The sequence below is a fragment of the Euleptes europaea genome, chromosome 1, assembly GCF_029931775.1.
Source record: "Euleptes europaea isolate rEulEur1 chromosome 1, rEulEur1.hap1, whole genome shotgun sequence".
NCBI classification, from domain to species: Eukaryota; Metazoa; Chordata; class Lepidosauria; order Squamata; family Sphaerodactylidae; genus Euleptes; species Euleptes europaea.
The window spans coordinates 118,390,204-118,404,995 of NC_079312.1; the positions used below are offsets into that span (position 1 = coordinate 118,390,204).

At 44.8% G+C, this 14,792-nt stretch overlaps 1 protein-coding gene across 1 annotated transcript in view; it reads right to left on the reverse strand.

Moving 5' to 3' along the window:
- PIK3R6 (phosphoinositide-3-kinase regulatory subunit 6) overlaps nucleotides 1-14,792 on the reverse strand; it is a 41,217-nt gene that overhangs the window by 22,904 nt on the left and 3,521 nt on the right. The window contains exons 3-7 of the mRNA XM_056854949.1: nucleotides 11,668-11,759; nucleotides 8,323-8,391; nucleotides 5,789-5,921; nucleotides 2,801-2,870; nucleotides 512-695 (exon numbers count right to left, since the gene is read on the reverse strand). Coding sequence (XP_056710927.1) covers nucleotides 512-695; nucleotides 2,801-2,870; nucleotides 5,789-5,921; nucleotides 8,323-8,391; nucleotides 11,668-11,759 — 548 coding nt within the window. The remainder of the gene's footprint in view (nucleotides 1-511; nucleotides 696-2,800; nucleotides 2,871-5,788; nucleotides 5,922-8,322; nucleotides 8,392-11,667; nucleotides 11,760-14,792) is intronic.

A 14,792-nucleotide genomic window follows, 5' to 3' on the forward strand; every position in this document is an offset into this window, starting at 1 on the left:
TGGTGGTTAACCAATTTGTTTTGTAATTAGTATAAAAATCATATGATAATTAAAGTAATTGCTGCTGTGGTTATTCTGTCCCTGCAATTGGCATAGTTCAATCTGTGCCAGCTTGATCAAGGGCTTTTGGGTGGTAGCCCCACCCTTATAGAACAGGCTGCCTAGCAAATCATTGCCGGTTTTTTTGCAAAAGGTGCAAACAATTTTTTTTTAAAAAAAAAACCAAATTCCCAGCAGCAGCAGAAGAAACAACAAAAACATAGATCCGCAGCGTTAGGATGAACTGTGATAATACTTTATTCTGTTACAATGATTGAGTAATGGGACTCAGAGCAAACAATCCCTCCAGCAGCAGATAGATGCCTCAGAAGGTCTCTCTCTCTCACACACACTCTCTCTCTAAGACCCCATTTGTTCAAAATCTGGAATCCTGGCTTAAGTAAATCAATTTATTTTCACTGAAGTCATTTATCAACTGACTGAACATCAGCCTCACAGTAGCTTTCGGTACCTGAAGAATTGCTTGCAAGGTCCTAAAATCACAGTGTTCTTTTAGCCCTTCTTGGAGAGCATGTTCTATCACATAGATCATGCAGGACCTGGTGCACTGGGATGTCCGAGCAGCCTTGATTTCAGTGACAATTGCCCTGCAGACAGCCTCAGAGAGCAACTCTGGATCGGCAAACATGAAAACTCTGGAGAAAATAAAGATTAACATTTATTACTCAAGCAGCAGTTACTAACAGAGAAGTATGTAGAGGGTGAAACCAGGAGTTTGCATGGAGAAAAAGTATGGGGCTCACGCTAGAAATGAAGAATAACTGGAGACATTTAATTTCATGCTCCAAGCTAGATGCTGCTATGTTCAGGAATCTCTTGTACCACAAGGCTTGGAGCTCGTGAAGACACCAGTAGGGAACCCCTATCTTGGGTCATATGTATTCCCCCCCGCCCCGGTAATAACACTTTATGACGATTCCTTTCCAAAGCCACAGATTTAGTAAAAGTTGGTTTCCAGATCCACTAACATCACTGGGCAGAACTCAGTATTGAAAGTAAAGGGACCAAATCTAAACCAATGAACTGCTGTACAACAGAACTCTGGTTGACTCACACTATCAGCATGGTGTACTGGTTAAGAGCAGTGGACTCTAATCTGGAGAACTGGGCTTGATTCCCCACACCTTCACATAAAGCCTGCTGGGTGACCTCGGGCAAGTCACAGTTCTCTCAGAACTCTCTCAGCCCACGCGGAGGCAAGCAATGGCACACCACCTCTGAATGCCTCTTGGCTTGAAAAATCCTATGGGGTCGGCATAAGTCATCTGTGACTTGATGGCACACACACAATCAGAACAAAGGCAGCATCACACTTTCAGCTGCATCGGTGTCAGACCACTGCTCTCCGCACAAAACATGTAGCATGTGCTCATCATACACATTTGAACACCCATTCTTGAGAAGAAGAGTTGGTTTTTATACCCCAATTTTATGTACCATTAAGGAGTCTCAAGTATTTGGATGGGAGACCACTAAGGAAGTCCAGGGTTGCTATACAGAGGAAGGCACTGGCAAACCACCTCCGTTAGTCTCTTGCCTTGAAAACCCCATAAGGGGTCGCCATAAGTCGGCTGCGACTTGACAGCACTTTACACACACACAAGGGGTCTCAAACCGACTTACAATCCCCTTCCCCTCCTCTCCCCACAACAGACACCTTGTAAGGTTGGTGGGGGCTGGAAGAGTTCTGAGAGAACTGTGACTAGCCCAAGGTCACCCAGCAGGCTTCACGTGGAGGAGTGAGGAATCAAACCCGGTTCTCCAGATTAGAGTCCGCCGCTCCTAACCACTACACCCCTGTACACATGCCTGGGAATGTGTTTGGTCAAGGGTTTTCTAATACCACAAGCATGGGTGTTTGAAGACGCAGCAGGGTACTGGACTAGGACTGAGGAGACCCAGGTTCAAATTTTTGCTCTGCCATAAAGCTTCCTTGGTGACTTTGGGCCAGTCACTCTCTTTCAGCCTAACCTATCCTGCAAGATTGTTGTGAGGATAAAGTGGAGGCTAAAAAGAGATCTGTAGAGAAAGGGCAAGATAAAAAAGTGTACTAATAAATAAAGATACATGCATGTGTGGATAGGGTTGCCAGGTCCCTCTTCACCACTGGTGGGAGGTTTTGGGGGCAGAGTCTGAGGAGGGAGGGGTTTGGAGAGGGGAGGGACTTCAATGCCATAGAGTCCAATTGTCAAAGCGGCCATTTTCTCCAGGGGAACTGATCTCTATCGGCTGGAAATCAGTTGTAATAGCAGAAGATCTCCTGCTACTACCTGGAGGTTGGCAACCCTATGTGTGGATGAAGTCCACACATTACACTAGTGTTTCCAGCAGCAATCATAATATGTGGTGCTGCCATACATGTTTGGCTTACGCCAGTCATTCAGAGGCATCACCACTGAATTCAGTGAAGTGAGTATACTGTACACGCACCCTTGTGCAGATTGATAGATTCTAGCACAGGGAATCTGGCTATCTCTTGAGGCAAGGTATTTGAAGGCTTAAAGTCTGATAAATCCTTAGTGAACCCCTTTCTTACAGAAACAAACTGAAAATAAGTGTCTATGGGTATGCTGGCCTCTCACCTACTTTTACAGAGTTTTGTTCCTGCCCAGTGCTTTGCTTTGCATGGTTTCAGAGCTCACTGCTCAATGAAATTAAACACTAATTTCAAGACGTAGCAAACAGGCTTATTTTAATGAAGAAAGAAACCAGCAAGTCAAGTTGAAAGCCGAGTACTTACTTTTCCTGATAAGGGAATGAGTCATTCTTGAGGCTTTGCTCTGCAGAGACCAGTCGTTGATATAATATTCCTAATAAGCAAAACAAACATGCATGTTGCTATCAAACTATAAAAAGGTTTATGGCATCGATAACTGCAAAATTGATCTTACTATCATAAAACTTGTTTACAAGGCAATCCATTTCAATCATAAAAATAAAAGTTGATGTATGGCCTAAGAGCAGGAGCCATTGAAGCAGTCCTAAGAAAACCACCAAGGTGCAAAGGGAAAAGGTCAAGGCTCAGCTTATGCTGCAAATTCAACCATGGAGAAGTTGTCAGGAAACACTTCCACATGATGGCAGGTCTAGAGGTATGAGGCAAAATTCGATATTTATCAGGCAGATCCTCTGAATTACAGAGAGCCTCCTCATTCCAATACCAAAGACTCCTAGCTAGCATGAAAATTCTCCCCATGATTTAGGGACCCACATTGCATGTAGCTAGGGTTGCCAACCTCCAGGTAGTGGCTGGAGATCTCCCACTATTACAACAGATCTCCAGGCGATAGAGATCAGTTCCCCTGGAGAAAATGGCCGCTTTGGAAAGTGGACCCTATGGCATTATACACCATTTAAGCCTTCCCCTCCCAAAACCCCACCCTCCTTAGGCTCCACCCCCCAAAATCTTCAGGTATTTCCCAACCTGGAGCTGGCAACCCTACATGTAGCAAGGGAGTGGAATTTTTGGGAACATTTCTGCCAGTTGAATAACATCTAGGTTGAGCTTCTGTTTGCCTTTCTGCTTACAGGTATTGAAGCCTGGGTGTGGCCAGAGACATAAGTCTTTTGGAGTACCGTAAGGTCAAGGGCAAAAAACCAAAGGGTTCTTGAGTTAGAATATTGTTCTTTTTGCTGTTTGAAATCAAAGGTATGAAATACCAAGATTCACTTAGGGCGCTTTCACACATACCAAATAATGAACTTTCAATTCACTTTCAATGCATTTTGCAGCTGGATTTTACTGTGTGAAGCAGCAAAATCCACTTGCAAACTATCGTTAAAGTTCATTGAAAGTGCATCATTAAGTATGTGTGAAAGCACCATTAATCTTGTCGTGATAAAATAAGCACAGCATGGAGATATTTTTTAATAAGCTAGTCGCTGAATAGCTTTGTAGAGAAACTCCTTTAAGGGTGCTTTTACATATCCTTCAGGCAGCCTTCATTAAAAGGAACTCAAGTTGTCGTTTAGAATGATCAGTGGTTTTCTCAGTACTCCAGCCAAGCAATCCTAGCAGTGATTTTGGCCTAGCATTGATCAATGTCGTCAAAAGTGAGCAATAATGAAAGTGTGTTCTTCCCTTTGTTTTCCCTTTGAGGTGATTCAGCCACAGGCTGCAGTTGATACATATGAGCATGTAATCATCGTGGCCTAACTTTTGGCCAAAGGTAACACAAGACATTTTGGTGCTTGAGGCAAAAAAAAAAATCCATGATGTTAAAAATCTAATAATAAGAAGAAAAATAATTGTCAATTTGATGACCTTTAATAGTATTCCCCAGGATCTGCCACTGGAGGAGGGTCATAATGGGAAGGACAGCTCTGAATCTGGCCCTTCTAGTTATCACAGGTCTGTTTCACATGTGATGAATTTCCTACAGGTGAAGCACGGATCTGTTTCATTTCATATACACAACTGTGAGAAGCCGTCTCTAGGATAGGCTTCCAAGTCCATGAATATGAAGGGGGAAATGTGTGCATGCATTTTTCATATGGGACAGTTTACATGTCGTTTCGTATACAGAAGAACTGTCCATGTTGTCACATGCGCAATGGCTTTGAGTGTTCCTCAAGCACATCAAGCTGGCCCTAGTTTGGGTCTTCAGAAGATCCATTTCAGAGCAAATAAGGGCCAGCAACTGGCAAGATCAGACAGCCTCCTGTGTCCCATGGACCTATTGAGTAAAGACCTAGGTCCCGTTTGATCTTTAGTCATCCCCACAGCATTCTAAGGGTGGATTTTTAAGGAAAGTCACACAAGCGAGCAAGTGTTGAGGAAGGGGTGTATCTCTTCCTTGGGAGGAAGCACCAAACACGGAACTGATATGACTGACAGAATAACCAGCAGAAGCAAAGCAGCTGCCTTGCGTGTTACAGCATTTAATCAGGAGTGTAGGTAGTTCAGCCTTCTGGATCTGCCCTACCTTCAGATCTATTAGAAAGAAAGGCATTTACCTCCAATTTGCCCTCACTTGCCTAAATATCAGATATTCTGGCCATACCACAAAGTGAGAAAAAAAATGTTTCTGTCTCCAGCTGCTTCCACACAGTGAAGATTATCCATGTTGTTATCATGACCAGCCCAAAATACAGAGGCATGAGCATTGGCAGCTGAACTTCCACATGGGGGGTTTTCTGCATACTTTTCTGTTGTCAGCCCCTTGAGGCTCCCATTTTCCTCACTGTGCCACTAGAAGGGGGTTTGAGGGCTTTTAAAAAAACAGTAATTGTTATAGTGCTATAAGTATTAGAAGAACTATAGCAATGATTGCTTTTTTTAAAACATCTTCATAAAGCCCTCTGGTGGCTTTACCTGGGGTAAACAGCAGCCACATGGGGTGGAACATAGGAAAATGATGCAGATGTGGAGGCAACCTTTGAAAGTGCTCATCTTCCTGTCTAGATGGCACAATAATGCACCTAGATACCGCTCTTTCCAAAAAGGTGATGTTAAAGTAAGTTTAGGAAAGAGTATACCGAGTACAAGCAAAACCTGGAAAGAGTACAGTGCTGTGTGGCTGCCCCCCCCCCCCCAAGGCATTCCAGTCTAGAAGCAAAGGCAAGGACAAAGCTTGGTGTAGAAGAAGAGTTGGTTTTTATACCCCACTTTTCCCTACCTTTAAGGAGTCTCAAAGTGGCTTACAATCACCTTCCCTTCCCCCCCCCCCCCCCCCATAGGCACCTTGTGAGGCAGATGGGTCTGAGAGAGTTCTGAGATATTGCATACCTGGTACTGTCCTTTCCAGTTTTAACTGCCGAGCATAGTGCAGTCCAATGGTGCAGTAAGGTTTGGGCAGGGTAAGTAATTTCTTGCAGAAATCATACACCCTCTCGTACAAATCATCAGGAATGCTGGGTGCCTACAGAAACCAAGGGAGAGTTCAAATCAAGTTCAAATCAGAAACAATTGAATATGCAGCTTCAGCCTAAAAGAAAGCAGTTCTCATATGGAAGAAGATGTGCCTCTGTTCTGAAGGCCAATGGCTGACCTTAACTCTTGACATCAATAGAGTAACTCTCATTGGAACTCACAAGAGTTAGGCCTGTTCACGCCTCCTGTTGAATGGAGTCTGTGTTTCGGCATTCCAGCTAAACAGCAGAAACAGTTTGACCAAGATTGATAGGCTGTCTTTTGCAGAGCAGCTGTGCAAAGATAAATGCTTGTTTTTTGTTTGATTTGTTTTGCTTCCTATTTCCATGGTCTCAGGAGATCTTAAATATTATATAAAGTTATTGTTAAAACATAAGCAAAAGGAGGGCTAAAATAACCCCATTCACACAGTTTCCCTACATAGAAATGTGGCTTGGGGAGAATGGCTTTGAGTTGAAAAACGACCGGTGGGAAAAGAATTGAGCAGGATGTTTCGATTCCACCTGTCTTCTGCTCAGATGCAAGCTGCCCCTGATTACCCTGAGGTCAAAAATGGTAGAAGAAAGCACAGAACTCCTCTTAATTGGTAGTTTGAGTCTCATACTCATATCTACTAAATGCGTGTACAAATAAAAATGCCTTGTCACTATCTTTAAAGGTAAAGGTAGTCCCCTGTGCAAGCACCGGGTCATTACGGACCCACGGGGTGATATCAAATCACATTTACTAGGCAGACTTTATTTATAGGGTGGCTTGCCAGTGCCTTCCCCAGTCCTCTACCCTTTACCCCCAGCAAGCTGGGTACTCATTTTACTGACCTCGGAAGGGTGGAAGGCTGAGGAACTCACTGATATTTGAGCAAAAACTCTATGCTAGAAGCTGTTTTCACCATAGAGTTTTTGCCCAAATACCAGAGCGTCTCCACATCTTTGGCAATGTGATGATGTCCCTTCCAGTGAGCGCTGGAAGTAACTCGACATGTTGCTGACAACGTGGGGACTAGGCCTCAGGTCTCTGCTGGTAGGACCCCCCGCCAGCTGGCTGAATGGTGCTGGGGGAAGAGGTCCAAAGCAGAGGATCCCCTGCCCCTGACAGGGGTATGGCACCCCTACCACACGTCTAGCCTCAGATGGTGGGGGCAACTGAAGAAGGCCTCCAAAGATGAGCAAAGTAAACCGGTAGGTCCATGTGGGAGAAGGCAGTCCTTAAGGTATGCTGGTCCCAGACCATATAGGGCTTTAAAGGTCAATACCAGCACCTTGGATTGAGCCCGGAAGCAAACTGGAAGCCAGTGTAAATGGAGCAAGACTGATATGATGCAGTCCCTATGACCTACTCCAGTAAACACTGTGGCCACAGAATTCTGTACCAATCGTATCTTCCAGACAGTCTTCAAGGGCAGCCATACTTAGAGCACACTGCAGTAGTCTAATCTAGATATTAAAATGATGCAACCTCAGAATAATGCCAGTGCTCAACTCCGGATCATGTGAAAGCCAGAGGAAGTCAGTGCCTCTGATCATGTGCAAAATTGCCAAACAGGTTTGAACTCTGGGTCATTTGAAATAAATTTGCCACTGGCCTCCACTACAATTTTCTCCATAAAGTTTTATTTACATTCTCAAATGTAGAGAGTTCACACATTATTTGTAAGATTTCCCTTCTATGTGCAATACACTCTGGATGCATGCCCGTGCAGTCTCCTTATTCTAGACCATGCTTTAATTTTCCTGGTGTTATGTGTCCACATGTATTATATTTTTTTTATCTCGTACATCTTTCCACAATGAGAACATTTAAATTCACCTCTCCTAAGGCAAAAAGAGGATATTACTGCTACTGAATATGTCTTCATAGAATTAACAAATGAATTACGGATATTGTAAGCATATATACATGCAACTATTATAAAAGCCTGCTTATCATTAATCATCTGGATTCTGACATAGTTTTTTTTCTATTGATTTTTAAGGACATTATGAATCGATTGTTTTAAAAGTATGAACAGCAGAGCAGAAGAAGAGAAGAGGGGAAACAACAAACGTTCATAAATCCATTTCACCCTGTTGTCTGTGTCTATGATGGCAAGCACAGTATTTCAGCATCCGGTGCTTAAACATTTCTAAACATGAAGATGCCAGAAGTCAAGTATTTTGGCTTGAAACCAATGGCTGTAGTTTCTCAGTGGTGACAGAGATGTGCTTAGAGCCAAACTTGATTTTACCTAGTCCTGGCATTCAAAATAGATTCCTGGGTTGAGCCCTGGCCGCAACCATAATGTTCCAAGCTAGGAAACTGGGCCATAGCATAATGTGGCACATCACATCAACCTCAGTGGAGTCCAGCACTAAAGTCCCCTGATGTTATAGCCCCCAAAATGTGGTTCTCACCTTCACCATTGTGTACATCAGCGTATGAAGCAAAGGGATGATATATTGTCGATAGCCACATCTTTCTGCCTGGAGAAAACACATGATTATGTTCATACTCTTCTAATAAGCTGATGGTGAATTTGGCACATAGTGGCTTCCATAGCCCATGGAGGAGCAGAGCAAGCAGCCCAATCACTACACCAGTAGAGGTATTTAAAAACACAACAGCATCCCAACTAGGGGCAGTTCTACGTGAGACATTAGCACGGAGCTGGTCAGATCTTTCCTGAGGTTTGCAGGCCTAGTGCCTATTCGGTGGATGCCCCTGGGCTGCCTACCAGAACCCTACAAACCCCCTTCTGTTAGCCCTTAACTAATGTACCCCCCCCAACAGAAAGCAAACATGCAACTGAGGACACGTAGACAGCAGCTGGGTGAAAATGGCCACAACTTTATTGGTTACAGCAATAAGCCATTGGCATGTAGGGTTGCCAGCTCCAGACTGGGAAATACCTGGAAATTTTGGGGGCAGAGCCCGAGGAGGGCAGGGTTTGGGGAAGGGAGGACCTTCAATGCCATAGGGGCCAATTGCCAAAGCGGCTATTTTCTCCAGGGGAACTGCTCTCCATTGGCTGGAGATCAGCTGTAATAGCAGGAGATCTCCAGCTAGTACCTGGAGGTTGGCGACCCTATTGGCATGGCACAGGGGCATAATCCATAGCATTGACCAGCCCACTTGCAGGCCAATGTGTTTTAACTCCCAGCCCGCCTGCTGGGACGGAAATGAGATAGCAGTAACTGGGACCCACATGGAGGGAAGCCAACTGTGTGGATCCCCTGCCACGTGGTGGGGGGCCATTCTGACAGCCCCTGTGATGGGCTTGTCCACATCAGGCCTCCCCCCAAAATCCCTTATTGGGATCCTCCATGTGGGGAAAAGGGGGTAGGCAGGCCGCCTTTCTCCCCAGACAGGGTCCAGCCCCCATGCCAAACTGCCAACACTGTGACAAATTAAACAATAACAAAACCATTCAATGTAGTGGAGGGTGGGTGGGACAACCCGAAGCCAACTGAGGAGTGGAGCCAGGCGAGACTTCTTTTATGCTGGGGAGATGGACCTCAGTGAAAACCTCCTGGTTCGTCTGCCCTTCAGGTCGCCTACATGTAATGAGGGCCCTGATTGGCCCATTCAAAACAAGGGGGCGGGCATCCAACAGCAGTGCAAACAGTGCACCTCAGGAGCAGAAGCATTTCCAGGCTCTTGCTCTGCTGCCACACACCACTGCCATTTCCGGGCATTACCGCCCTGGCCTAATGACCTCCCAGAGCTCCAAGGCCTCGCCTGCATGGCCCCCGTCACCTGCCTCGCCCACACTGGCCTGACTGCACCTCCCAGAGCCCGTGCATGTGTTCAGAACAAGGTCACCTTTCTTTAAGGTTGCAAACCTACAGGTGGGGCCTGGTGATCTCCCAAAATTACAAGTGATCTCCAGTTGACAGAGATCAGCTCCCCCCCCCCAAAAAAAGCTGCTTTGGAAGACGGACTCTATGGCATTAGACCCTCCTGAGGTCCCTCCCCTCCCCAAACCCTCCCATTCCTAGGATCCACCCCCAAATCTCCAGGAATTTCCCAACCCTGAGTTGGCAACTCTACCAAGTAACATGATTTAGGAGTATTTAGGTAAACTGGAAAATACCTAATTGTGAAGATAAAGCCCAGGAGGAAAGTTTTAGGGAGCTGGGCCAATGTCTAAAGCTGCAGGAAGGGGGAGGGAAGGTAACACATGCTAATAGATAGCACAGGGGAGAGCCAAAATCCAACAAGATCTATGTTCAGATTCCTACAAGGCCATTAATTGGCCTTGGACAAGTTGTTATGTTTTCCAGGTTACACAAAAGGAATAACAGCTACCGCCACCACCAAGTGTTGTAGAGATAAATGAGCAAAATACTGGAAAGCACTTTGTACAATAACACTGCTGCATAACTGATGTATAATGCTTGTAAAAGAAAATTAGCTATTTGCACACATGCCATACTTTGTTTTTTATAGGGGTTTTTTAAAATACTTTTATAGTAAACAATAGTTTTAAGGGCCTTGAAAGGAATATGATGGAAGTATTTGGGCACACTATAAAACGTGGCAGACTTTATATTCAGCCGTGACCCTTTTCAGACAAGAAATCATGTATAATTAATACATTTGGGGTGATTTTGCCCAGTGTCTCTGGCTCCAGCCTCCAAACATTCACCTAAAGGTCTGAACAAAGTCTGTCCTCTCAGTCACTCTCCATGTGACCTGCACCTTGTATCACATCTACTCTTTGTATGTACTATGCTTTTTATGTATGTGCTATTCAGACCTTCAGAAGAGTCTGCAGAGGGTGAGGTCACTCTTCCCCAATATGTTCATTTGTCATGATTTACTGGCTGAATTTTCTAACTGGGAATGAGCATACACGCCACAGGTAATGATGCCTGTTCTGCTAGTTCTTACCCAGAAAGAGTTATCACTGAAGAGATAATTAAATGGCTCAAGCAGCAGGAAGATGCACAATAAACATTACTGCACTCTTCCTAGTTGCAGGAGCAGCTGGTTCCCAATAAACATCGCAGTGTTTCTGAATGATGCCAGAAGCAGTAAGGGCGAAGAATGGGCCTTGCTTGTCGCCTTATCAGGCATACTCTTAGAGTTGTTGGAGAGGACTGAGGCTGCTTCTTGTATGCAGTTCCGCACTCGGAAGTTCCTGAGCTTGTCCCCTGTGACTTTTGGAGGTGATTAGCTGGGCAGGGGGGCTTTTGTACAGAACAAAAAGGATGGATATACATTAGTACAATACTCAGTACTAGGTAGGGAGGCTGTAGCCTTGCCTCCACAGAAATCAAGGCAAGGCAGAGGGCGGAAAAATCCATTGTTCCCTGGCTGGTTGATTGAGATAGTGAACCTTGATGCAGGCACTGATGTGGTTATTCATCAGATCTTGTCTCTGAAGCCTGTGATGTTCGGACATATGGTGCTATTCCAAACCTTTTTGACAACAAAGGACATTGGAATACTTGCTGTTAAAGCCAAGAGATGTGTGCTTAGGCACTTTTCTGACAGTGAATGGGAGCAGTTAGAAAGAATGTTCCCATTCATGGATTGCAAAGAAAGGCACAGTTGTTGGCTTTCCTATATAGCTGTGATGTGTTAAAATAAAAGCTGTTCGGTGCCCTAGAAGGCACAAAACCAGCTTGATGCCCCATTTGAAATGTGCAGGGAAAGGGTAAGCAATAAACCATAGATTCCTACTTTTAGAAAAGGGTACCTATGTGCGGCCAAGAGTATTCCAAACACTTCTTTCTGCTGCTCATTATTCTTACCCTTTCCAATTCTTTCACCAAGATTTTGACCAAGAGGACTCCATTGCTTGGATTTCTGTCGATTTTCTTGTGCAATGTCCATCGCAGCATCCCTGTGAGACCAAAGCCAAAGCAGCCGTCAGTGTTTCATTGGGAGGAGGAGGAGAAAGAGAAGGAGAGTTGGTTTTTCAAACCCATTTACAATCACCTTCCCTGCCCCACAACAGACACCTTGTGAGGTAGGTGGGGCTGAGAGAGCTCTAAGAGAACTGTGGCTAGCCCAAGGTCACCCAGCTGGCTTCATGTGTAGGAGTGGGGAAACCAACCTGGTTCACCCGATTAGAGTCCGTCGCTCATGTGGAGGAGTGGGGAATCAAACCCGGTTCTCCAGATTAGAGTCCACCACTCCAAACCACTGCTCTTAACCAATACACCACGCTGGCTCTCCTTGGGGAAGGGTGGGGAACCTTGTAATTATGGCGCCAAAGGGGGGAGAGTCAGCAGCACCAAGGAGATGTTTTTCATGTAGGAATGCTAAAGTGCAGTGTTTTCTCTATAGGCTCACTCTTGCAAAACAGTTTGCACAATTAACTGCACTAACTTCTATAGTAATAATTGTTTATTCAGGTCTCTGTAGTGTGGTGTGTTGTTTCTGTTCAGAAGAGGAATCAGTTTCTGAGGTAGCGCAAAGAAACTATGGTAAGAGAATGCAAAAATTAGGAATTCAGCTGCAACACTTCAAAGGAACCAAGGCAGCCTTTCTACTGACAAAATCTGATAGGGCTGCCTGGGCAACAGCAGAGGAGGCCAAAGGAGAGAGCTGTGGAAGCCCTTCCCAGGAGCAAAACTACCCAAGACTAAGGGATTCCCCACAGGGGCTGCCTTGGAGGCCTTTAGCTAGAATAGCCAATCTCCAGGTGGTGGCTGGACATCTCCTGGGATTATAACTGATCTCCAGGTGATAGAAATCAGTTCCCCTGGAGAAATGGCCGCTTTGGCAGTTGGACTCTATGGCATTGAAGTCCCTCCCCTCTCCAAGCCCCACCCTCCTCAGGTTCCACCCCCAAACTCTTCAGGTATTTCCCAACCCGGAGCTGGCAACCCTACCTATAGCCTGGCTGTGGCCATGTTCCAATCAGTTGGGCCACAGATGGAGAGCCTTTACAGCTGTGATGGGAAGAGAGGGGATTCCACTGGGGTTGTGGCATTGGCGGGGAGAGAGGGTTGGGTCCCAGGGAGCTCCTTAAGAGCTGCCATCCTGTCATGCCTGGGATAAATGAGGGAAAGGGGAGCAAGAGGAAGGGAGTTTAGCCGTGGGAAGTGAGGGAACGCTCCAGTCTATTCTCCAAAGAAGAATTGTATCGGGGAAATGGCGAACGAAATGAAAGCTTGCTCTGGACCTCTGGAAGCCCCGAGTATCCTTCCAAGCAGTCATGTGGGGCCATAGATAAGCATTCACCACCCAGCCTCTTGCTCCCTTCAAATCTTACACAAGCCATAGAGATGGCCAAGGCGCCATTTTCTGAACAGTGAAAATGGCAATGATGAGGTGGTACACTGACAGTAGCTGGTCATCATAAAGATCAGAGCCTATTGAGATAGTCTGTGATTCAGTAGTCTCTGGTACTTTCAGTAGAGTTGCCAGGTCCCTCTTTGCCACTGGCAGGGGTTTTTTGGGGTGGAGCCTGAGGAAGGTGGGGTTTGGGGAGGGGAGGGACTTCAATGCCATACAGTCAATTGCCAAAGCGGCCTTTTTCTCCAGGGGAACTGATCTCTATCGGCTGGAGATCAGTTGCAATAGCAGGAGATGTCCAGCTAGTACCTGGAGGTTTGGTAAACAAAGGTTAGCGTGCTGTAGGATACTCAGCAAACTAGAAACAGCATTTCACAAGCTAGACACGTTGCCTAATCCTGGACCTGTGTTCACTTATGCGATATTTGAGTTGTCTATGGGTTTTTCCAATGTACCAAAAATGGCAAGCACATTTTATCGCATAAATTGTGATTATTGTTATTATTTAATTTATGAGATAAAATGTGCTTGCCATTTTTTGTATTGGAGGCCCCTCTAACACAGCATTTCCTTGACAATAATCACACTGATGAGGATCTTTCATTTTTTGTGTTATGGCGATTCAATCAACAGAAATATGATAGGTCTGATGTGGATCTCGTATTAAGGCGTCAAGAATCTAAATACATCCACATGTTTGATACTTTGTATCCTAAAGGACTGAATAACTCGATGGATTTAGCATGCTATTTGTAACATAATATATGTAACAGCTGTCTCTTTAATTGAATCCAGTTTTTCTGGAATGTAAAATGTAACTGTCTCTTTAATGGTTGATTCTTACATGTGACTGCACCATTTAAAATTAAGGGCAGTATCTTTGGTAAATTGCCAACGCAGAGAATGTTAATAACAGCCAGCGTGTGAGTATGATGCTCTATCTTCTCTCTATTTTCTCCCTTGTTTAAGCCAATTGCTAGCATATTCATGTTAATTATTATTTGTTAATTAGTATTATGTACTAATTTATGATATAGTGGTCCCTGAAGAAGGCGTTAATTGCTGAAACAGAAAGAACACCGGGCTTCTGTTGAGAACAACTGCACTACTGAACTGCTACTCTCAAGAAGCATATCTGTGGAAGAAAGGAAGGTTGACACCCCCTTTCATGGACTTACCTATAATACTGTTATTTGTTTGTAACAAGGCATAGTCCTCTCTTTGGTGTTACTTTTAAGGCAATAATTAACAACACATGTTTTTGCCTACATACTATCAGTGGTGGATATGTTATTAAATACCACTACTTTATAATCATTGTGTCTAGCTTGTGAAGTGCTGTTTCTAGTTTACCTGGAGGTTGGCAACTCTAAATTTCAGTGATGTTACCTGACAATATGGCTATCATACAAGTGACTACGCTAACCTGCCATTTAGCCAAGTCTGTCACCCCTACCTGGTGTCTCCCCTTTGTGCCAGGGAAAGGCCCTTTCCTACCATACTGCTACCCGGGGTCTTCATACTAGCAACACATACTTCACCATTGAACAAAGGTTCCTTCCTCATACTTCTGATGCCTGTAAGGAATAATATGGCTAGTAATGTTTTGATCTCTGGAATTTTAACAGGTACA